The following is a 23,001-nucleotide window of genomic DNA, read 5'->3' as shown; positions in this document are numbered from 1 at the left end:
CCCCTAAACGACGGGTGGGGGCTGTAAAGTAAAATAAGGGAGGGAGACCTATTGTCCCCCCCCCCCCGGCCCCCACCCCTGAGCGGTGGGTGGGGGCCATAAAGATAATGAGGGGGGGGGACCTACTGTCCTCCCCCCCCCCCCCCCGGCCCCCACCCCTGGGCGGCGGGTGGGGGCCATAATAGTAGTAGGGGGGGGGACCTACTGTCCTCCCCCCCGGCCCCCACCCCTGGCCGGCGGGTGGGGGCCATAATGGTGGTAAGAGGGGGGGGGGGGACCTACTGTCCTCCCCCCCCCCCGGCCCCCACCACTGGGGGGCGGGTGGGGGCCATAATAGTGGTAGGGGGGGGGGACCTAATGTCCTCCCCCCCCCGGCCCTCACCCCTGGCCGGCGGGTGGGGGCCATAATGGTAATAAGAGGGGGGGGGGGAACTACTGGGCGGCGGGTGGGGGCCATAACGATAATGGGGGGGGGACCTACTGCCCCCCCCCCCCCGGCCCCCACCCCTGGGCGGCGGGTGGGGGCACTAAGTAAATCCCCCCCCCCCCCCATCAAGGTGACTAGGGGTGCCCAAGCCCCTAGTCACTCACCCCCCACCCAAATAAAAAATGCCCCTACCTACCCCCCTCACCCTAAAAAATAGTGAGGGGGGAATAAAATTGCTAACCTGTAAAGTAAAATTAAACTTACCATTCGACGTCTTCTTTTTTCTAAAATCTTCATTTTCAGCCCCCAAAAAGGCCAAATAAAAAACCATCATAGCCGTCGAACTAAAAATAAAATAAAAAACCCTAACGCAAAAAAAAAACCCGACGAAAAAGAAAAAACCCGAGCGCACAAAAAAAATAATCCATCTTCACCCATGGAGGGCTCCGCACAGACTTAGCTCCGCAGGGCGGGGCAAGGCTTATAAAGCCTTGCCCCGCCCTGCAATTAGCCTAAGAACACTCTGATTGGTGGGTTTAAGCCAATCAGAGTGCTCTTTGTCATTTTACAAGCGTGGGAAAGTTCTTTGGAATTTTCCCACGCTTGTAAAATGACACAGAGCACTGTGATTGGATGGATTTCAAGCCATCCAATCACAGTGCTCTGTGTCATTTTACAAGCGTGGGAAAGTTCTTTGGAATTTTCCCATGCTTGTAAAATGACACAGAGCACTGTGATTGGATGGATTTCAAGCCATCCAATCACAGTGCTCTGTGTCATTTTACAAGCGTGGGAAAGTTTTTTGGAATTTTCCCACGCTTGTAAAATGACACAGAGCACTGTGATTGGATGGATTTCAAGCCATCCAATCACAGTGCTCTGTGTCATTTTACAAGCGTGGGAAAGTTCTTTGGAATTTCCCACGCTTGTAAAATGACACAGAGCACTGTGATTGGATGGCTTGAAATCCATCCAATCACAGTGCTCTGTGTCATTTTACAAGCGTGGGAAAATTCCAAAGAACTTTCCCACGCTTGTAAAATGACACAGAGCACTGTGATTGGATGGATTTCAAGCCATCCAATCACAGTGCTCTGTGTCATTTTACAAGCGTGGGAAAGTTATTTGGAATTTTCCCACGCTTGTAAAATGACACAGAGCACCGTGATTGGATGGCTTGAAATCCATCCAATCACAGTGCTCTGTGTCATTTTACAAGCGTGGGAAAATTCCAAAGAACTTTCCCACGCTTGTAAAATGACAAAGAGCACTCTGATTGGCTTAAACCCACCAATCAGTGTTCTTAGGCTAATTGCAGGGCGGGGCAAGGCTTTATAAGCCTTGCCCCGCCCTGCGGAGCTCAGTCTGCGCGGAGCCCTCCATGGGTGAAGATGGATTATTTTTTTGTGCGCTCGGGTTTTTTCTTTTTCGTCGGGTTTTTTTTTTTGCGCTCGGGTTTTTTATTTTATTTTTAGTTCGACGGCTATGATGGTTTTTTTATTTGGCCTTTTTTGGGGCTGAAAATGAAGATTTTAGAAAAAAGAAGACGTTGAATGGTAAGTTTAATTTTACTTTACAGGTTAGCAATTTTATTCCCCCCTCACTATTTTTTAGGGTGAGGGGGGTAGGTAGGGGCATTTTTTTATTTGGGTGGGGGGTGGGTGACTAGGGGCTTGGGCACCCCTAGTCACCTTGATGGGGGGGGGGGGGGAATTTACTTAGTGCCCCCACCCGCCGCCCAGGGGTGGGGGCGGGGGGAGGACAGTAGGTCCCCCCCCATTATCGTTATGGCCCCCACCCGCCGCCCAGGGGTGGGGGCCGGGGGCTGGAGGACAGTAGGTCCCCCCCCCCCTTATTACTATTATGGCCCCCACCCGCCGCCCAGGGGTGGGGGCCGGGGGGGAGGACAGTAGGTCCCCCCCCCCTACTACTATTATGGCCCCCACCCGCCGCCCAGGGGTGGGGGCCGGGGGGTGGAGGACAGTAGGTCCCCCCCCCCCCCTTATTACTATTATGGCCCCCACCCGCCGCCCAGGGGTGGGGGCCGGGGGGGGGAGGACAGTAGGTCCCCCCCCCCCACCTATTAATATTATGGCCCCCACCCGCCGCCCAGGGGTGGGGGCCGGGGGGTGGAGGACAGTAGGTTCCCCCCCCCCTTATTACTATTATGGCCCCCACCCGCCGCCCAGGGGTGGGGGCCTGAGGGGAGGACAGTAGGTCCCCCCTCATTCCCATTATGGCCCCCACCCGCCGTCCAGGGGTGGGGGCCGGCGGGGGAGGACAGTAGGTCCCCCGTCCCCCCGTTATTACCCTTTTTTTTTTTTTTTTTTTACAGTGAGCAGCCACAGGCTGCTCACTGTTTAGTGGACATGCCCCTACTCACGGTATAGCGAGTAGGGGCATTGGGGAGATTTTAATCTCCCTTGTGCTATTATGGGGTCATATTGACCCCCATAGAGTGAGGAGGGGACCTGGGGGGCTTATGAAGTGGTGGGGAGCACTGCTCCCTGCCGCTTCTGTCTTTACATATTACAAGGAGGGAGCTGCGTGCCGGTAGCTCCCTCCTTGTAATAAACCGAACAAACAAACGAACACTGATACAGTGTTAGTTTGTTCGTCTGATTTTTTCTATTCATTCATTCGTCTGTCTGATGAATGAATGAATGAATAGGTGAAATTCCCGTTCGCATGTCCAGATGTTTCACTGGGCATGTGCGGGAATCTCAGGGCTATCTAGTGTGGGTAGATGACGTGTCCCACAGGGACTTCACCTACCCACACAAAGATGGCGGCGCCCTGAATATAGATCGGGGCAGAAAATAAAGAATAAAAAATAGGTAATGTGGGGGGCATAGGGGCATTTGGGGGTGACTAGGGGGTCGATTGGATGTAGTTGAGGCGGGAGGGGGGTTAAAAAAAAAACGGAATTCGGCATGACAGTGCCGCTTTAATGAGGATCCTACTTAAATGAGCTTGCAATGCTGTAAGGATCATTGGAGAGGTCATTTGATGAAGGTGTTGTACTAATTTCGTGAGGTGTGTGTGTATATTTATATATATATATATATATATATATATATATATATATATATATTTTTTTTTTAATAACCAATAGGACAACATAACACTACAGAGTGCTGAACTGGGTATAATGCTGGTTGTCCAGTAGTGTGACGTTAAGCTGTGAAACCATTTGAGATGCCTGTCTGTGTCTGCTGCTTCTAATCACTACGTTCTGAGCTATTATGGTAAATCTGACGCTGACGCTTTCAACAAACTAATAATGTCCCATGATGGTATGTTAAAGGGATTTTATAGTGTAAGGAATAAAAAGTTTTATTACTTGCACTATAGCTACCTCTGCATTTCTCTCCTTCATGGATGGCCCTCCGCTTCCTCTGACTCCACTCTGTGGGGGTGGCTAAAGCTCATGCATGGCATTCACGTTTTTGTGAAACCATGACAAAATGGTTTTGCAAACATAATGTTTCAGCATTCAAAACATGCCTTCTGTGTTTGGAACACAACATGAGTAAGTTTTGATTTTCATCATATAAGGGTTATTCCAACTAAAAACTGTTTTAGTGGATAGCGTGATTCATACTAGCATGAGTCTCCCCCACCAAAAAAGAAAAGTAGAAAAAAAAAAAAACCTCTCTCCCTCTGCCAGTGTCTTCGGAGAGGATGGACTGCTGTTTGTGATTATGACAGACCCCATCTGTGAGCAACATTAGAGTTCTTAGAGGTGGGGTTAAACCAACAATTAAGAGTATTTTCTCTGTTTGCCAATGTTTCATGGTAAAAAGCTGCACATACAGACTCCCAAGTACCGTGACCATTTCAAATCACCAAAGTAGTCATAGTGCTTGGAGTAACCCTTTAATGTGTCTAGAATACTTGTATGTCGTGTTATTACACAATGCTGAAATTAAGTATCCGTGTTTGCGCACTATCTGGAGTTTCTGCATTTTAACCTTGTGAGTTGAGTGTATGTGCATTTTTGTAAAGGATTATTCACTAAAGTGTGAATTCAAAATGAATTTTAGATTTAAGGTTTAGAGTAGTCCAAAAGAAAGCATAGCTCACTTGGAGATGTTTTCCAGTGCAGCTATGTCCTTAAAATAAAGGACAATATTTTAAATGTTTGACACTGTAGCAGTAGGAATACATTTGTATTAACAATAGTGGTCCTATAAATTATATAAAATAACACTGTTGGTCAGTGCAGCAACTATTTGAGCAGTTTGACAGAAACTGGGGCTCTTCTAACACCCAAAACACAGTTCTTCTGCTGTCTGGCAAGATAAACCAAATAACCACTTCAGCTCATTGAAGTGATGTGGACCTGGATGAAGTGAAGGTAGTTTTTACTATGAATGCAATTTTATCTTTACTTTGCACATGTATTTGTTGGAGGGAAAAAGTAGAGTTGACATTTCTTCTTTTCTTAATAGAGGACATGAGAACTTGATTGACTCAGTCTGGAGTATAAGGGGGTGTGTTTAAAGGATGAGAGTCTTGCTCGATTGGTGCACATGTTAATGAATAAAAAAAAAAAAATAGTGTTAGCAATTTCTTATTTTTTCACACAATTTTTTCTTTTCTCCATTGTAGGCTTTAGAACTATATTGGTAATGCAGTGGTTGTGACGAGCTTAATATGGGTCAGTTCGTATTTTATAGAATTAAATCTTAACTGAATAGCTTACACACATACTTGCATGTATGCTTTTTGTCATTAAGTGGTTAAGCAATAGTTATTTTCTATGTTTGTGGATTGTTTACTTTTCCAGATGTATTTAATTATAATTGTATTTGTTGATGGGAGGGGAGAATGTGATGCCTTGTTGATACGGAGCAGGGGTTGGTAAAGTTGTATGTTTTATTTTAGCACTGTTTTCCTGGTTATAGATATGTTTAAATGTAGCACAAGATCAGTGGTTCTGCGGATACTGGCATTCGAGGCGACCAGGGCTGGAATGTTCTGTGGGGTCTCTTATGAGCGGGAGTGTGATTTGGGTCTTCCCTGTGGGGTGGCTATGTGGCCATTCTGTCACTTGGTGTGGGTGTTGTAGTTATAGAGAGACGGCCAGGTGGAGGTGTCTGGTTCAGTCTCCCTGGCCCCACCTTTCTGACACCTTTACCTTGTCCTGTTTTGAGGGACTTGTGAATCCCTGAGGTTTACAGCCCCTACTTGCGGGTTGATGTGCCTCCAGCTGTGGTGAGGGACGTGCAAAACCTTTCCCATAACCCATAGTCATGTTCTTGAAAATGTGGATGAATTGGTGGAATGTGTGCAGAATAAATGTATGTGAGAACCAAGGTCTGGCATTCTCCACCATCATAGCACATGCCGCAACAGCATTCAAGCATGTCTGCGTTTCCTGAAGCACTGATGGGAATACCTTTGACCATATACTTTGTCAAGAGGGTGACACAGCTATCGCTATAGGCATGTGACTTTTTATTCAAAGTGTCAGGTATCTATTGTCTATAAATGGTAACCACACATAGAAAGGACATCATGGCTTTCTATCATGGCTTTCTCTGTCCTGGGTGAGGCACAGCTAAGTTTGTAGCAGTTCTATCATTTGACAAAGCTCTTTGACCTTCCGTCACAATAAATCCAAAATGTTTTATTTCATGAAGACAAAATTGCAGTTTTATGACTACAATCGCCGAGGTGATGTAGTAGGTGAAGGGAACCTGTATGACAACTGTCTTTATCTGGAATAAACAGCAGAAGGAAATCTATGTTTTGGAGCAATGTAGAGCTACATACAGGTACCCATGACTTAAGGGTCTTATGGAATATGGATGAGAAGGCTGTAGGGGAGTCACAAAAGTCTTGGTAAAGGTGGTACTATGCATATTGACTTTCTTTATATGTGAAAGCAAGCAGTGGTTTTGTGTCAGGGTGACTGGGGGTGTTGAAATGGTGAAATATTGTGCTGTGCTTGTACTGGAGGTAAGAATAGAGGAAAAATCAGACAAAATTAGTATAATTTGTTGGACAAAGGAATTGACTGCCCATAAGTCTTGTGTGAACCTATACTCAGCCTTGCCTGGCTTTGGGATAGGATTGAGAAGTATGATGAGTGTGTTAGCTCTATGATACTTTTCCATAGTGGCTGTTATATGACTGCTATGCCTTCCTATTTTGTCTTATTATGCCCCATTTGGCTATTTATGCACAGACCCCCAGCATGGGGTCTCCATTCAAACCAACATAAACCCCTCCCTGGCGTCCGTGTGTCTGGGACATAATTGAGTCAAAACCTGGTAACTCTATTATCTCTGTTACAGGAAACCACATAAGAAATGCATAAAATACCCCAAAAACATAGTCCTAATACACAGGAACCCCACAAATTGTATATCCCCATATAGCCCAGATCTAAGCGCTCTAGTTTTCCAAATAGCACTCAGATCCCTTTGGTAGAACGGAATTGCCATTCAGGTAAAGTTCTGACCGGCAGGCCACGAGGCGATAGCCCAAAATAGTTCCAGATGAAAAGAGGCAATGGCCGGTCCACTTTCAGGAGTTCCTGTGCGAATACAGACAAATGCTCCCCCTGGCTTTTAGGGAGCGAATGCTCCTCCCAGTCAGTAGTTCATTTCTCCCGAATGCCATTCGCCTAACTGGTCTGGGGGCTGAATGGACAGCGGTGCTGTTTTCCCTGGAGTTCACAGGATTGCGTAGCCAAAGAGCTCTGTGCATTCGATGACCATGTGCCATTACCAGTGTTCAAGAGACAAAATGACCGTCATTCACTAGAGCACGTGTGTTCAGTTATACAAATAGGGGCCACTCAGGGAAAGGACTTGAGCTAATTACTTGTTTGTGGTTAAACCAGGGGTGGTCGGTGTTTGGGGGGTTGTAAAAGGGGATCACAAATCATCCATTCAGGAAATGAACAAGGGGGTACGGACAACCGAACAGAGAGGGAATGAGTCTGCTACACTAAAGTATTTACTGATCAAATCCTGAGAAAAGGGAGGGATCTATGGCAACCAATTATTAAGATCTACATATATTGCCATACCTATATGTGACATTAGGTAATTCCCAAGCAAATTAACTGGACATTTTGGTACAGCCATAAATCAATAAAATCAATAAACCTTGAGCACTAGTATCTACTAAAAAAAAGCATAGGGGACTCCATTAACATGGATCGATACCATGGGGAGTGTAACAAAATCCACTGGCAGCCCCATTATGTATTATTATAATTGGAGCGCCATTGGAGGTCATATAGACTAGGGTAATTTTGAGTGGGATCAGAATTTGGACACTCATTACACTAATTACCATGCTGACTAGATCTAAAACATGCACCTCTCTTTTGCTGATCTTCTAGTCTATCATTCTGGGTTGCCATGAATCTCCCTTCTCTGCTTGCATATCTACCTCTATTTGTTCCTCTAATTCTGCCCAGTCCTCTATTTCCTTCTGAAAACATACTTGGGCCTTCTTTTCCTCTCCAGAACATGGACTCCACCAACCAACTGCCTAATAATAAGACTGTAAGTAGACTTCATATTAGCAAGGCAGTGTTAGATAAAGAACCATAACATGTCTGGCACCTAATTACCCAAACAACAATACTCTCTCACTCAATATTTTTTTTTTTATTTTTTTTTTTTTATTCTTTATTTTTTTGTGCAGCAATCAATAGGTACATGTTTACAATACCACAATAGTGGTTGTAGACAGTTTGAAAAACAGGCATAGTTTCAACAGTTGTGTGACAGTCTTGAATAAGCACTTTTTTGGTGTATTTTTTTTTTTTTTTTTCCCCCACTGCTTTACGGAGATATTTATTTAACATGCACATAAGAAACATACACTGTTGCACTTAAAATTAATGCTGATAACAAGCCATTAGGAACCATGTTTTAAGATGCTGGTGCCTTGAATACAGTAAAAACAATGATAAACACTGCATAACAATACATGTTACATTAAAAAAAGAAAATAGAGATGGTTCAATGTTTCATATGCTTAACCTCCACCAAGTCAGTACGTTAATGTGCCCGTTCTGCAAGATATAAATATAATTCTCCCAAACCTTTAGGATTATTCATGACTGACAAATTAGCAATAAGCGTCACAAAGAATACCAACCCAGTCTGTCTACCGCCCTTAAGAGTAAATATAGTCACCCAATGATAAGGTATGGGTTTTCAGTGTTCACCAGCCTCCATACATAATAGTGGCGACTTTACAGGCTTCTGTGCCTTTAGGGCAGGTGGGTTAATCGAAATAATGAATTCCTGATTAACTGGTAATGTGTGCCAAAGTGTGCCTGTACTCTAAAAATTGGAGGTAAAGAAACCCAACAGTAAATCAAATTCAATGAATGCTCAGAAAAATCGTCAAAGACAGTGTAATGGAAATCATGATACATTGCATCCTGAGAATCTTGGCGATAGCTTTGGTGTAGGTGAAAGGATAAGTAAACGCCATCTTCTTCGTAAAATAACTGAAGAGTGCAAATACGTAGGGGCAAAACAATATACTCTCTTCAAGAATATATAGCATCTGTGTCCTCTGTAACGGAGTCAGAAGAAAGCTTCATTTGCTGTGTTTGCTTGAGAGCTTCCATAGACTCAAATTCCAACCTGGCCACTTTCACTTGAATGTCATATGATTGGTCAGGGATTACAAACACCAGGATAAACTTCAGCGCCAAAAGAGCATGCTCTACTGCTGCCACGGTCAGAATAAGGTCCATTTTAGAATCTGGAAACATTGCATTGACTTGTGGGGACATCCCAAGCAGAGTACAATTGGTAATTACAGCTATGATACCCATGGTCTCGAAAGCCAACATCCATACTCCAATGCTGGCCGAGGGCTCAGAAAACGGACATCTGAAAACACGGCACATTTTTAGTGCATCCGAATACAATTCCGTGAGATTGTTAAGTACTGCAAAAACGGCAGCAAGTGGGTAGACACAGGAGAAGAGACTCACGTAGCCAAACAGTAAGAATAGCTCCAAGTAATCATCAAACGTGCCCTGATAAGCATCCATTTGTTTCTCCAGGTGAATTTGCTCCAATAATGCGAACTCTGTGTCAATCTTTAAGGATTTCACCTTGTTCTTTATTTTCTTGTTAGATCTTTTCTGCATCCAGTAAGGAAGCAAGGACTCCACAAACTGGTTTAGGATCTGGGAGGTAATGAGCAGGGTGGCCAAACTCTGGCGTAGCAGCTTCAAATCACACATGACAAATGCTATGTAGAAGAGCGATGAAAAGCAGTTGACTATGTTGAACTGCACTCCAAGGAGGGATGTCATGCAGGTTCTGCGCCCCCAATGAGTCCAGAGCTGTTTCGTTCCATTGTTGCTGCCTTGGGTCGTAGCTTGGGTGCTGAAGGCCCGTGAGTCCCCCTGTGATGTGGAGCCCTCTTCTGCCGCCTTCCTCTGGCTTTTGGTGCCCCTTCTCTGCAGTCCGGCTGGTAGGTGTCGCTGTGCCATTGTGGAGGCGGTGCAGGCCCGCTCCTCGGAACAGAGTTGGGGTGTACACTCTGCGCTGGTCGTCTGGGCAGGTCCGAGGGGTCGACTGCTAGGTGTAGGGTGATGGGTCTGTTCCTCGCTGGTCAGCAGGCAAACGCTCCCGCCTTTTTGTCGAGGGTCCTTGGTAGTGCTTATCCGGCGGTTGCTGTGGGTTAGTGGATACTGGGTTATTTCATGCAGGCGCACAGTGCCTGCGTGGGATTCCGGAGGGTAACATCCCCTTGGAGGCCTGAAGTGCTCGTGTGTGCCAGCAGGGTCGCAGTGCCACCATCTTAGTTGCGGTCTGGGCTGCGTTTTGACGGCCCGTCGGGCCTCGAGAGCTTCAGTGTAGCCGGGGCCACAGGGCGGATTGGGTGTTGGCTGGGATCACCCCCACCGGCCCAGAGGGGGGGGAACAGGGCCCGGTCCGCCCAGCCGAGGGAGTCTGGCTGGATAGCTTTGGGCAGGATAGTGGGCGGCGGCCGTCCGCTTCACTCACCACCCGAGTCCTCATCCAGAGGGAGCGATTCCCCCCCCCTGCAAGCCTCACCCCGGGTCCAGTGTCTCCACAGGTGCCGGTCCACCGCGGTAGGTCGACAGGTGGATCCAATAGGTCTATATTGTGAGATTATTAAGCGAGGTTTGCTGGAGCTGTAGTGTCGTGCGACCGGCCAGCTCGGCGGCCAGGCCCCGCCCCCCTTTTGGTGTATTTTATAGATGTACAGGCTGACTTTATGGGTCTGTCATGGTGTGACTCTTCAGATTCATCAGATTTGTGATCATAGACCTATAGTGCTTTATGTAGGAGTGTGAGGAGCTATGTGAAGACTTCCCAACCTCATCTATCGAGTTGGTGTCTCAGTGTGATGTGTTTGAGCTTAAGGAGCACCAGACATGGTGTTGAGGGAATATTTCTTAAACCTTTTAACAAACACTTTCTCAATTTTTGTATTTGCATATTAGACATTAAGTTTGTTTTCTTTTATTGGTTTACAAAGTAATGTTGCCCTGCAGTCCCCATTTCATTATGAGTGATTGCATGTACCCCAAATTTTATCCTGGTGTTCAGCACTATCATTTTGTGCTTCCAGATGAGAATATACTTTTTCCCTTCAGATTAGAGGCAGTGCTTTATACCAATGGGATTTCATCTAGAGGGATAAAAAACAGGCAGGCAATCTCCAAAACTTTTCAAGGACCTCCCCCAATTAACCTTTGGCCTTATAAATAGCTTCCTATCCAAGACATCCCCGGTTCTTTGCCTGCCTCCGGCAGGGGAGGGTGTCAGGTCAGGTTTCTCCCTAGAAGTATGGTGAGAGGGCTGAGGCTTTGGAGGCTCTACTTCTTTCAAATACATTTTTCAGAGATCAGCCAGGGTTAACACTCCAGACGGCTGTAGCCCCCCGGGTCGTATTTCCGTCTATACCGAGCCAGGTGCCCGGCAGACGATGGTGCGCTTTTGGGCACTGGCTGGGTAGTCCTGGCGGTGGAAGACTCGTACAGGTTATGTTTATTTCCACTGTAGAATCGCGGAATGCAGGACATGCGTAATGTGATTTTAAAATTCAGGCGCCAATATCTTTGTTTTTCTCTCCGGGGTCAAGATATTGGTTTCCAGGACTGTTTACCCAGCAGCAACTATCTGTTTGCCAGGTGCACTCAGAATTTGTTGCAAGTGTGTTCTCACCAACCACCAACACACTCTGAGGACATTTAAGGTAAGACTTTTTGCTTTATCTTAAATGACTCTAGCCTGAATAAGTTAATTGTCTGTGCTTTAAGGTAGATAATGTTTCTAAGTAGGAGAGTTTTTAAACTTCTCTTCTTTTAACCCCTTAAGGTCCAAACTTCTGGAATAAAAGGGGAATCATGATATGTCATACATGTCAGGTGTCCTTAAGGGGTTAAGGATTATTACTAAAGTCTTCAATCATATAGCGCTTTGCAGGGGTAAGCACTAAGTAGATTGGGTCCAAATAGATTTTCTTTGAGTAAATCCTATAAAGGATATTAGCAGATATTTTTTACATTATTCTATAGGGAAACTTTAAGTTTCCTTTCTGGTTAAAATTAGCTGCTGCTCGGTGATTAGTTATTATGGGTTTCAATAATCACTAATTGCTGCAACAGGGTCAGCAATTAAAGTGAAGTGGTATACATTCACAAGAGCAGGACCCGTATGACTATTGGAGGATTATCCTCACTAGGTTATGCTTAGGAGGCTGATATTTAAAATCTGGTTAAATTAATTTTCTGTTATAGCAGATGGATTCTTTAAATGCCAGAATCCTAGCTACAGTATTTATTTGCTTAACCCTTTAAGGACCAAATTGCTGGAATAAAAGGGAATCTTAACATGTCATAGGTCCTTATGGGGTTAAACATGCAGTAGGTTTTTAGCAATTGCTGTAGACAAAGCTCTGTGCAATTAGCATTCTCTCTACCTCAACTAGTTTCACCTGATATCAGTTTCTACAAGGCAGTCTGTTTTTCAGCTGAGGCAGAACTTTTCCTGTGCTTAACTCCATGGTTGCACATTTTATGTTTTTTTTTTTTTTCCAATTCCAAGTTTGATAGGTTTCAGCTATATGACTGTTGGAATGGGAAATTCAAGAAAGGCTTCCTAATTTTGGTTACTGCAGAGTTTGCAGCAAACAGGTTTTGTAATGCAGTTGCAGCTATTCTATCTGCTCTAGCCTCTGCTCCACAAATACGGCTAAGGAATGCCTCTATCAGGTAAGGCTGCTGGTTGGAATTGCAATTTTAAGAATTACTTCTGATATTGATTCCAGCGGAGTCTGCATCAAACAGATTTTGTAAATTCAGTTGCAGATATTCTGTCTGCTCTAGCCTCTGCTTCCCAAATGCGGCTAATGAAAGCCTATAGCAGGTAAGGCTGTTTGGTATTCCAAATTTAAAGTACTTCTTCTGCTATTGATTCCTGCAGAGCCTGCATCAAACAGGTTGTAGTACGGTTTGCAGATATTTGTTCTGTTCTAGCCTCTGTTTCCCAATTACGGCTAAGGAAAGCCTGGATAGAAACATAGAATGTGACGGCAGATGAGAACCATTCAGCCCATCTAGTCTGCCCAGTTTTCTAAATACTTTCATTAGTCTCTGGCCTTATCTTATAGTTAGGATGGCCTTATGCCTATCCCACGCATGCTTACATTCCTTTACTGTGTTAAATCAGGGGTATTGTCTTATTCTGACTGGATATCTATGTAATCAGTCTCGCTTCCGCCATTAAAGATGGTAACCTGTATGAACTAATCTTCATAAGAATTTATTTCTTCCTCATGTTTCTGGGTTTGAAGAAAATTCTAGTACGACTGCAAACCTATGGATCATGGTGTAGTCTACGACCATACCAGTCTGTAAATGCCTGATTTGGTCAGATCTCAGAAGCCATCCAGGCTTGGGCCTGGTTAGTACTTGTATGGGAGACTAACTAGGAACCTTAGGTGCCGTTAGTAAATTCCACCAGTTTCAATTTGTTCCCTGCAAATAGATACGATATGACTGAGTTGGTTTTCTGCCTAGGTTTATCTGCATTTTTCAGTTTTTTTAAGTAAATGTTTTTTAAGAAAATGCTTATGGCAATTGCCGCTTGAGATGCTCTCACTATGTAAAATATTGCCATCCATAAATTTGTTGAATCTCTACAATTCTGCTTCCTCAGGGGCATCTAATGAAATTTTGTACACCAGCCCCTAAAGGTTAGGGTGTTTCGACAGCATACAGGTGGATGCTAATCAATCTTCTGATAAATAATTCCCCTTTCAGGAAGTGTACGGTTCTGGTTACTAATAAGACTTTGCAGTAAAAGGGAATTTAGCTGAGATAATTTGTAAAATCTTATCCGACTACATAGGACTGAAGGCTAGCTGGATAGCTCTTTGCCTTTCAGATAAAGACCAGGTATTTTCTTATCCGGATCTGGTCAGATAGTTCCACATTCGTTGGCAATTATGTACATACAAGGTCATCTTGTTTGAAAAATCTTGTTCCTGGATTTGCTTGGATTAGTTTTTCTTAGATCTGTTCACTTATGCATTGAACTTAATATTCCTCCTTTTAGCGGTATCATTAAGTAGTCAACAGTTAATACCAAGCAGATTGGTTCAGACTCCTTAATCTTCACTCTAACGATAGTAAGAATTTGATTTTCCAGTTATGGAACTGGGACTTCTAGATCAAACAGCATGAAGTGTTTCGTTGGACAAGCTTGGACAGAGCCGTATGCTTTGGTTTCCTTTTCTTTTTTGTGTATTCCAGTCTAACCTATAGTTTCCTCCTGGTTCCCTATTCCCTGAGATCCTATAGGATGGGAAAGGTGAGAATGATAGTCTTCCTCCCTTGGTGGCAAGTAGCTGTTTCACCATTCATCTAAAATGTTCCACAGGTATTTTTGGGGACCGTAACTGTAAATAGTCATCCTGGAATTCTCAAGGTTACCGCTTCTCAAAATTGTTGTAATTCAATCTGACTACCTGGTTTATGTATACCAGATACTGAAGGATAAGGTTTTGTCTCAGGATATTATTGACAAGTTCTTTTACTATAAATGGATCTTGTTCCAAAATGTATTCCAAGTATGGAAGGTGTTGTTTTTTAAGATATTGGTCCTTAGAAAAACAGGCGTCCGCTTCAAAGTTTTAACCTCTTCTTTCTTCTTCGGATGGACTTTGCGTATGGTTTAATGCCAGAGCCCCTCAAGGTCGAATTTCGGTTATCAGTTGATTTTCAGAGGTTGGTCTCCAGATCACCAGTATCTGCTAGGCTCTTTGTGGTTTGTTCCTGTCTTCAGGGAATCTTTTCCGCAAGGGATCTTCTTTTGGGGTTTGTTACTCTGCTGATTGGAGTCTTCAGTCTAGGTCTTTGGGGGTAGTTGCCCAAATTATTTTGGAAAGGACTTCAAGTTTCTGTTTTCAGCAGGAGAAAGTGGAGTTAAATTGGATTCGTTAATTTTTCTCTATCTTCCATCTAACACTATTTTTCTAACTTTTCCCAACAGCGTTCTAGGGTCTTGGAAGTCTAATTCCACTGCCTGGGCGTTTAGTTTTCGTCTACGTTGCCTTAATTGTCTGCATTCGTTAGTTTTCTCATCTAACACCTTTGAAGCTCCTTCGATCAGTTTTGTTAAGATCGGTTGCCTGAGGTTTTCTGCTATACGTTCTCTCGTTCTCATAACAGCCACGAGGTGTTTTCTTCACTCACCTTGGTCTGTTCTTGGTAGATGCAACTTTGGTTGCAGATTTTTTTGCAGTGAGACTTGAGTCCCGCCCTAAGGGATTGCTTTAGTATATCCAATTGGTATAAGCACTGCCTCTAATCTGAAGGGAAAAACATAAATTTTACTTACCGTGAATTTCTTTTTCCTGAAGATTAGAGGCAGTGCTTACTTCCCCCCCATATTTGTTCATAGTCTGAGTGGTACGGTTGGTCGGCTTTTGTATTTTCTGGGGATGTCTTGGATAGGAAGCTATTTATAAGGCCAAAGGTTAATTGGGGGAGGTCCTTGAAAAGTTTTGGAGATTGCCTGCCTGTTTTTTATCCCTCTAGATGAAATCCCATTGGTATAAGCACTGCCTCTAATCTTCAGGAAAAAGAAATTTACGGTAAGTAAAATTTTTATTTTTTTTTTCATTCAATCAATATCCTACCACTTAGTAATAGTAACACAATTAAGAAAAAAAAATCTACAATTTGATCCACTCAATTGCATGCCGGTAGTAGCCCCTCTCAAATAATTTATAGTACCAACAAGGTGTTTTACTGGATCAGGTCACTCCTTGGCTAAAGATGAAATATTAAAAAGAAATGGGGTGCGCTGTGTCTTTAAGATGTGTACTTTGTAAAATATATAAAATCTTTGTATAAATGTTATTTGCTAAAGTGCATATATCTTAACGTGCAAAAATAAATGTGCACCAGTGCAATAAATAGATAACAATAAAGTGCTGCAATTCTTGTGCAAAGTGACACACTTTACTTACACACAATACACAGTAGTATAAATTGACTCCACATAGAAGTCACACGTGTAAAAAACAACAACCTCAGCTCATAGGGCAATATTGCACAGTAAATGAAAAAAGGTATTTAAGCTTCAGAAGGGAACACTCACAAGTTTAGAGCAGAGGAGCCTGCTCTAACTGTAAATCCTCAGGATATACCACTATAGACCCTGTTGTGGTAAAAATGCAATCTTTATTGCAACCAGGGCCGGATTTTCCTATAGGCTAACTAGGCTTCAGTCTAGGGCCTCAAGATCAAGAGGGGTCTACATTAAATTGTTAGCAAAATTAAAATTACACTATTCTAAAAACAGTGAACACTAACACTGAACCGAAAATAAGGAGAAATTCTACGCATATATGACCAGTGGCGTACTAAGAGGCGGGGGGGGGGGGGGGTCCGCCCCGGGTGCCACTTACCAGGGTGGGTGCCCGGGGTAGACTGCAATGCCCCTCCTGCTGCGATCGCCGAGACCGGCGGTCTGCAGCTCCACAATGTGCAGAGCTGCAGACCATGGATCTCGCGTGCACTGCCCAATCAGAGCGTTACCACGGCAACGCTCTGATTGGGTCTCGCGAGATCCATGGTCTGCAGCTCTGCAGACCTGCAGACCGGAAATGAGGGCCAACGGACCACCAGGCGGCCCCCACTGGACCACCAGGGATTTAAGGTATTTTTTTTTTTTTTTTGTCACCCCCCCTCCCTCTCACAATCACCACCCCCCCTCCTCATCTTGACTTTTTTTTCAATTTATTATCTGTGCCACATTTTTTAAAAAGGAAAGTATCAATCACAACATGTTTCATTTAACATATTGATATATATCACAGTAATTATGTATTTTATTGTCTCTCACGTAATTTAAAAACGTAAAAATGGGAGGTGAAAGGGCCTCATAAGTGGAATAGCCTAGGGCCCCTTTTCATCTAAATCCGGCCCTGATTGTAACACTTTTAAAAATAGCAGCAACTAGCCGAATTCGCTGTTAGCCTCTCACCCCACCGATAAGGAACAGTGGGAAGCAGACTTAGGGGAAACATTAGGAGTGGAGTGGCAAGACATATGAGAGGCCTCCGATGTACATATGTGGTGGGAATGTCTCCAAGTTCAAAAATATTGGAAAATGGTACAGGACCTGATAGGTCAAATCTTCCAACGTAAACCAGATTATACCCCATGGATGTACCTCTTGAGCAGACCACTGGAGGGATGGTCCAGACACGAGCAATTATTACTCCACAAAGTTACCTTTGTGGAGGGCATTGGCCCAATCATGGCTCAAAGTTGAACTCCCCCTCATTCACGAGGTACTGACCAAGTTAAAGAATACTCATTTAATGGACAACTTGACCGCCCAAGTCAGGGGCGCCACACAAAAAAAAATAAAAATAAATAAAAACGAGAAAATATGGAAACGCTGGATAAACTGCAATTTAGCGGACTAACAGGGATATAGCGCTTGGGGCATCTTAAATTATAAGTTAAAGTAGGACCCCACCCCAAAATAAAAACTAGGGTGAGCACAAAGCACTCAGGTTAAAAGACCCTGCCCGGGGAGATAGTATGCGATGATGGAAACTGTGGGACTCAATGGAGGGCTACCTTTACCCTTACACCCGGCCACTCTGGACTTCTTGTAGATCTACACACCATAGCCACATTTTTTCCATTCTTTTCTATCCTAATCGCTCTATTCTTCCTCTGTCATTTCTTCTGTATCTCACTTCTCTAGATAGGAAAAAGTTAGAACGTTGACGGTGATCACCTTCAAATACATATTGTACACTATTTACTCAAGGCCTCACCTGGTAAGGAACATAGTTACTATCTAACCACAAGATCGGCCACCTGCAGCACTGTCAGATAAAGCAATCTCACATTATAGCTTCTATAAGTTTTTAAATTACACATGGCATTGTATCCACAAAATGTGATAAGTCATGGACCGGGATATGTAGGGGAAGGGTTGCATACAATATAGCTTTGATATGTAAATCATAACATTTTACAATCTGCTTTGTATGTTGAATTAGACTTTACATACTGTAATTGCTTGAAACATTATGTTATGTTTAAGACGATCACTCAAAAATAAAGAATTGAAAAAGCAAAAAGAAAATAAGAGGCTGAATGAGTGTTAGGAGAGAAAAGAGGAAAACCACGAGAGGGCAGAGTCACAGAGAGAGTGAAGAATTTGAAGAAGGAGAGTATGGTCAATGGTGTTAAAGGCAGCAAACAGGTCAAGAAGAATTAGTAAGGAGTAGTGGCCTTTGGATTTAGCAGTGATTAGGTCGTTGGTAACTTTGATAAGAGCAGTCTCAGTAGAGTGTAGAGGGCGGAAGCCAGATTTAAGAGGGTCAAGGAGAGAGTTGGAATTACATATGGGTAAAGACAAGTCTTTCCAAAAGCTTTGAGGAGAAAGGGAGCAGGCATATGGGACGATAGTTGGAGGGTTGAGGACGGGTCAAGAGAGGTTTTTTTCAGGATAGGTACTACAGTGGCATGTTTAAGGTCAGTAGGGACAATGCCAGAAGAGAGAGAGCAGTTGAAGATGGGAAGGTGCAAGACAAGGGGAGAGAGATCTGATAAGGTGAGATGGGATAGGATTGAGCAGGCAAGTGGTGGGTTGAGAGGAAAGGAGAATTGCTGAGTGTCATTTTGGGTTTACACACTGTGTGAGGTGCAGCTTAATTTGAATGTTTCTTTGGTCTGTTTATTAGCACCATTGTTACTTAAATATCTCTTTTTGTATAGATGAAATATGTTGAGAATCAGGCGCCTTAAGGACCACCTTATCTTCTACCAACATATATGGCATTTGTTGCACAAAGGCATTAGGGCTCAAATGGGGAGATGTCTAATTGCACCTTAGTTTTTGTGAAGTATATCACAGGGAGGATTAAATCCTGCAGCAATCACAATATCATCATTACAACTAAGATATAGTGAAGCATGATATACTTTTGCGGCACTGGGCTAGGGCAGGGGGGAGGTGTGAATATGTTTTCTTTGGCTCATACAGACAGAAAGGCTATAACTTTCTTCATATGTCTCTACAATTTCAAATATATTTAATTCAAACATAATCCCCTGATCATATCTTTAAAAAGGAGCAAAAACCTCCATCTCTTGGGAAAGAGAAAGTCTGCCCCATACACCCAGTCCATCTAGCCATATTATCAACAAAAGGAATAGAATAATGACCTTCTGCAACTCTACTTACAAATTGTTTTAGGGTTTCACCTGGAAATGGAGATGGATTGACATTACTTGCACTTGTATTACCTGCACTGAGTGGAACATCATTAGGGGTGAGATATTTAATCTTGTGTTGGGTCATGCAACCTTAGTATCCTGTGAGCTCATACTAAAAATATTAAATCCCTTTTATGTGAAGACAACAGTAGGTGTCTGTGGCAGAGCAAACAACATTATAAAATGCAAATATAGCAGATTAAACACCAACCAGCTGGAAGAAAAATAAGTTGGCAGCAGACAGTTTTGATGTGTGGCTGACTGGAATCCAAAACCTGTCTTCTTTACTTATCTGGTGCGACCTACAACCCAAAGCCCAACAATGGACATGAGTGTGAGGTCCAGATCAACTCTATGTTTATTGGTATAACACATCAGATTATACAGGCCTCTCATCATGTCACATTACATCACATTATTTTAAACTTGGATGATTGTCAAATATTACCATGTCTCGAGACCTGTTTTGTTAATAGTTCATTGCCTAAATTCGAACTTAGCAAAATAAGCAAAAAGGTCAGGAAGAGTTGCAGTTTGGCAAGTTCCTTATTTTGAAAGTATTAATATTCTGAAGGAAACATCTGTTAAGATCAGATTTACTCAAAAGACTATAGAAATGTTCTAAAAGAAAAGAGACACAACTTCCAATGTTAGAAAAGAAACTCCTTCTTTGGAGTTGATAAGGTTGCAGGGTATAAGGGCATAACCCAAGGGATATAATATAGAAAATGAAAAGACTGGAAAACGGGATTACAGAAAGGTCCTCCCAGTTAACAGTCCCTATACCCGGAAGAGAGCTGTTCATTAATCTAAGGCCAGTATAGAACATAGGTGAAATATATGAAATAATACATTTTATTAGTTCCTCTTGAGGAGAATAAAATGAAATAAACGAAGAAATATAGTGACAAAAGTGTATAAACAGTGAAAAAATATATACAGTATATAGGAACCGTCTAGTTTCCTGCTATCTAGTGTGTACAGCACACCAGTGTGCTCTTTAATTGATAGATATAGATTGTTGCTAATATGTGCAACAATGTCTCATTAATCAGTTTATCTGCGGAGTTACAGAATGAGCTTAGAAATACAGTGACCTCAATAAAGTAGGACAAATGTTTATGTCCCTGTAAAGTATGATGCTTAGAAGCAAGGCAGAGTCTTACAAGGGGTTGGGGGTGTATAATGGAGATAAAGAAGTGAAGTTGCAATAGTATCTGATCTAACAGTGTAGTCAAGGTATAAGCCAATAGAACACTTCTGTAGTCCTAATAAAAAATTCCCCCCAGTATAGCAGTGTAGCGATAGACTTGATCCACCAGAGGTGAGGCTGCAATGGTATCTGATCTAGCTAAGTAGTCAGGATATGAGCCAGTAGGACACTTCTGCAGTCCCAATACAAATGTTGGACCTAGTATTCCAATCTAGCAGTATAGCGATTGATTGGAGATAGGTTAAACACATCTGATTATCAAGCAGATACTAAGTCTAACACAACTCTGTCTTATAGTCTATAACTAATTATTGCTATATAAGGCTGGGAGTATGATTTATCATAATACAGGCTAAAAGCCTAATAGTAGTATTCCAGACACCCCCTCCTATTCCTGTGCACACAAAGCAGTTAGACGTCCTATGTTAAAAACCTAGTGGTTATGGTAAAGCTCAACGCGCGTTTTGGCGCCAGCATTGCGCCTTTTATACACTTTTGTCACTATATTTCTTCGTTTTTCATTTTATTCTCCTCAAGAGGAACTAATAAAATGTATTATTATTTCATATATGTTCTATACTGGCAATTGACTGCCTTATATTAATGAACAGCTCTCTTCCGGGTATAGGGACTGTTAACTGGGAGGACCTTTCTGTAATCCCGTTTTCCAGTCTCTTCATTTACTATACAAATGTTATCCATATACATTTCTCTTAAGTAATTATGAGCAGTGTTACAAACTGCCATTTGTAACTGGCCCTTTAAATGACAAATTGCCCTGCTGTGGAGAAGCCTATTTGCCAGCCTCCTTCCTCATGACTATGGCCCCTGGGAGATTGTGCCCCTGAAAACTTATGGACTTTTATTGGGTGTGTATGGCCCTTTAATAACCGCCTGGAGACATAGTGACTTTGTTGAACAATGCCCATTTAAGACGGTGTCCCCAAACCTTTAATATACTGTGTTCCTGGCTTTCTCCCACTTGGTTCAGTAAATGGGGCTTACTGAACCAAGTACCACACAGGCAGAACACCCAGAAGTGGAAGTCTGCAGGCAATTTACCTCCCAGAGTAGGAGCCTGCTGGAGGTAAATTGCCGAACGCTGGGTGGCCGCAGTTCGTGCAAACCAACACGTGGCGGCGGCCATCTTTGTTCATTCGAACGAGGTCAGCGGTATGTGTAGCCAAATTCATGGAACTGAAATCGGCTACACATTTCAACGAACACCGCTGACCCTTACCTTCTCCTACACTACGTTTTCAGCTACAGAGACTAAGTCCCGTTCGACAGTTTGAACTCACTGTTATACTGAGCCAAATGCACAAACTGCCCCGTTCGTTTTCTGCATAAAATTGACCGGCCGCAAAGCCGAAATCTATGGAACTGTTTTGGGCAGGAAAATGTGCTTGCGGTCGGTCATAAAGGACTTCCGTCTAACTTTGTATCCACTGGAGGGATTTGTGTGATTTTTGGTTATGTTTATATTTAAAGTATGCTGATTCTAAATATGTAATGGAGATTGGATGTATGGTTTTAAAGTTATAGTACATGTATAAAAACTGTATTTTTCCTGCCTGTGATAATTATGTTAAGTATTGTGTTCCATAATTATATTACAGGCAGAGGGGGAGGATTGTGTGTAATTGCTGGGAGTGTTTTCTGTAATGTACGTGTGTTATTGGCTGTTCTGTAAAACCCTGTGGGTGGTCCTATCTAAGGGAAACCTGCATAAAAGAAAGCCCTTTGGGTGCCAATAAAACAGAATCACTTGACCCTCTAACTTGCAGCCTTGACTCATGTCTGTAGGGGACGGCTATAATCACTACAGGGATTGCTATGCTCTTCATACTCCCTTAGCTACTGAGCTCTTGTAAGAGCTCTTGTTCCTGATCCTGCTTCGCTCTACAGAAGGAAGAGGTTCACCTACTGGAGCCTGGTCGTAGGTCCAGGATGGATAGCAGACGGCGAGATACTAGCCCAGCAGCGGTGGTTCGTGGAGTCTGCAGTACTTATGGTGTCTACGCAGTAGTTATGGTATCTACGGTGCTGATGGTCCTTTGGTTAGCACTAGGAGCATCCTTTCTACGGTCTAACTTCCAGCCAGCCTGGAGGCAACCGTAACAAGCAGTATATCTCATGATGGAAAGTGAATACATAATGGATGATTGGTTAAGTAATTTTATCTTATCAAGCACCAACTGAATCTCCTAGTCTTATTTATTGGTTCCTTCGAGAGGAGAGGCTGAACTCTCATGGAAGAACCCATGTTAAAGATATTAGGTGAAACAAAGAAAGAAAACACTATCTAAGAGAGATAAGACATCCTTAGGTTTTCAGTTAGGGCAAGAAACAAACTGAGGACCTGAGGGGCAGAGGGCTTTTATCACCTAGTTCTAATCATTCCTGTCCTAACAGCTAAGGAGGAGCTACCGTGTTTAGCTAGGAAAGTTGTATTCTTTTGTTTCCTCTCATTCAAAAATTCATAAAAATGTAGCTTATTCCAAACTGTATCTATAAAGTATAATGCACAACATTGTGGTCATCGCATCATATACATTAATAAAGTGATTAAAATAA

At 43.0% G+C, this 23,001-nt stretch overlaps 1 protein-coding gene across 1 annotated transcript; it reads right to left on the bottom strand.

The window, feature by feature from the left end:
- Positions 1 to 8,231: 8,231 nt before the first annotated feature.
- Positions 8,232 to 9,917, bottom strand: LOC134576424 (anoctamin-10-like). Its single transcript, XM_063435400.1, has one exon. The coding sequence runs from the start codon at positions 9,915 to 9,917 to the stop codon at positions 8,958 to 8,960; it is 960 nt and encodes a 319-aa protein (XP_063291470.1). The 3' UTR covers positions 8,232 to 8,957.
- Positions 9,918 to 23,001: the final 13,084 nt, after the last annotated feature.

This window comes from Pelobates fuscus, chromosome 1 (assembly GCF_036172605.1).
Source record: "Pelobates fuscus isolate aPelFus1 chromosome 1, aPelFus1.pri, whole genome shotgun sequence".
Classification (NCBI taxonomy): domain Eukaryota; kingdom Metazoa; phylum Chordata; class Amphibia; order Anura; family Pelobatidae; genus Pelobates; species Pelobates fuscus.
Note: the sequence above shows the minus strand (reverse complement) of the source record. Positions and strands in the feature narration are given on the sequence as shown.